Raw genomic sequence first — 2,286 nt, 5'->3', positions numbered from 1 at the left:
GAAACAAACACTAATGGACGCTCCGGAGTATTTATCTCCGAAACGGCGCAAGCAAAGTCACAAACCACGGAACCGAGTGTAGGTTCGGGCCCACGGGAGTAGAAAACACTAAAAGGACTTGTTTAATTTTATTCCGCTATGTGAGACTCACCGGAGCTAATTGAATCGATGGCGGAGATAATTCACTCGACGAGTCAGGCCTATTGGCAAAGCTAGGATCGGTTATAATTCGCTAAGTTCGACGCTTTCAAACTTCTCGGGTCGCTGAGATCGTAATGCTAATTCTCTGAGATGGTGAAGTCGAAACTTGTTTTTCTGTACGCTACTTTGTACAATTTATACTACAGGAATGGCTTTGCGACCGTCCGGAGATAAATAACAAATAACCGCCGCTACCCACAGGATTGCTCAGCACTTGCCGCCGCTATACCATGCACCATACGACTCCCTTGCACTCCTACTTGCTCGTCCCAACCCCTAGAAGTCGCCTTGACGCTCTGCCACCTGATCCAAGCGGTCCCATCACTCCATGCGATGCGCCGGTCACGTGCTAATTACCTCCGGCCGCTCGCTGACTGATGCTGACTTCATGGTGACTCGTATGCATCCGCACCTTCGGTATTTTGATGGAAACGAGAGAGGGATTGTGCTGGAGGGTGGGCATGAGGACGATCCCCCTCGATAGAAGTGCCCACGGGCCCCAGAGCTAATTCATCTAGACATTGCATTGGTTAAGTCACTCCGGCGCTCCTGTTCGCTGAGATAAATCGCTGAATGGGTCCGTGTACGCCTTGAGGATGCTAGGAAGTCCGGAGCTAAAACAGAGCAAGTCTTTAGAGCCCATAGAAGCCTAGAGGCGTGTGAGCGCTGTGTCGAATAAGCTCCGGAGGGCCTGTACGATGCGCTGAGTCCGCATTTTCGGGGGTCAGACAATCCTGAGGCTTATCAACGGGACATAAATACATGAGATACACGGGTGATATATAGCATGGAATATCACAGGAAGTCAGAGCTAGTCAGGGTAAAAATATAATGAATGGACAGGACTAGTCACCCCTGGCCATGTGAGTACCATTCGAGCTGATTACTACTGGACAGCAGTGGCTACCCTAGTAACTGTTTGAGCTCGTGAACGGGACGGCGAGCTGTGCTAGTCATGTATCAGCTTGAGCTGATCTACGGGGTGTATCTAGCGCTGGTCATGCAAGCACAACTAGTCCTACTTGTCAGTGCTACTAAGACCGTAACTAACGCGGCCTGCCGCACAGTGAATTTGGCGACTATCGAGCTGCGTGAGGAACTTTGCGGTGGTAGAGCATAATATATCAACGTATTTTAAAGGGGCCATCGGGTGGTTTCCGAGCCATTGCCCGCTATCTCCTCAGCTGCAATAGACCACAATTAGAACACAATATTAGAGAAAATTGTAGGTTTTCACTGGGGATGACCTTCCGCAGTCTGTTCATTCCGGAAGGAACAGGAGTCTCCGTACCTTCTTACGTCCTGCATCGAGACCCCAAGAATTTCTCACCCCAACCAGAGGAATTCATCCCAGAGTGTTGGCTATCTAAATGATGTGCTGAGGGTTCCCTTAGGGAGGATGCTTTCATCCCGTTCTCTGCGGGACCTGCAAACTGCGTCGGGAGGCCTTTCGCGTTGCTCACTTTGAGGATGGTGGTGGCACATTTAATGCAGTCATTCGACATGAAGTTAGAACCATCACACAGTCTGGAGCAGTACGAGCACAACCTGTGTGACTTCTTCATTCTCCAACATGGGCCCTTGCCTGTTACGAGTCCTGAGTTTATGAAGGATGAGTCCTTACCCGCAAAATTGGGTGCATGCCGAACGTTGTACCCCGTGGGAATCGAAATGCCGAGAATGTGTGCGACTTTTTGGTTGTAGTCTTGACTAGACTGTGTAATGTCCGCTTTAAAGTCCGCTTGTATTGGAGACTACAAAAAGACTACAAAATCGGATTTGTAGTCTCTGTTTTCAATAATACTGTGTTTTCGTCCTGGGTTTTCGGTGTATTTCCATGGTTTCTTCTATGAAGAGTTTTTTTTGGGTCTTCCATCCACTGGAATATTTTGCACATTTTATCGTACCTCCGTCTTTTACTGCATGCTCGTTGTCATCTGTGGCATGTTCTTACCGTGGGAATTGACTTTTGTGGCGGTTTGTAGTCGGTGGCTGAGGCATATCGCCTCGCCGGTTGGGATTCGATGGCTGTGATTGGCTGCTGTCTACTTATGACGCAACTTGAGTGCATGTAATCAGAATAGC

The 2,286-nt window shown here is 48.9% G+C and overlaps 1 protein-coding gene across 1 annotated transcript; it reads left to right on the top strand.

Annotated features, from left to right (window-relative positions):
- Positions 1–1,599: 1,599 nt before the first annotated feature.
- GLOTRDRAFT_14073 (uncharacterized protein) lies at positions 1,600–1,785 on the top strand (the record flags this gene model as incomplete). Its single annotated transcript, XM_007873587.1, has 1 exon — positions 1,600–1,785. A coding segment is annotated over one exon (186 nt), but the record flags the coding sequence as incomplete, so codon positions are not given.
- Between the last annotated feature and the right edge of the window lie 501 nt (positions 1,786–2,286).

This window comes from Gloeophyllum trabeum (genome assembly GCF_000344685.1).
Source record: "Gloeophyllum trabeum ATCC 11539 unplaced genomic scaffold GLOTRscaffold_00358, whole genome shotgun sequence".
Lineage (NCBI taxonomy): Eukaryota > Fungi > Basidiomycota > Agaricomycetes > Gloeophyllales > Gloeophyllaceae > Gloeophyllum > Gloeophyllum trabeum.
This window is presented reverse-complemented; position numbering and strand designations above follow the sequence as displayed.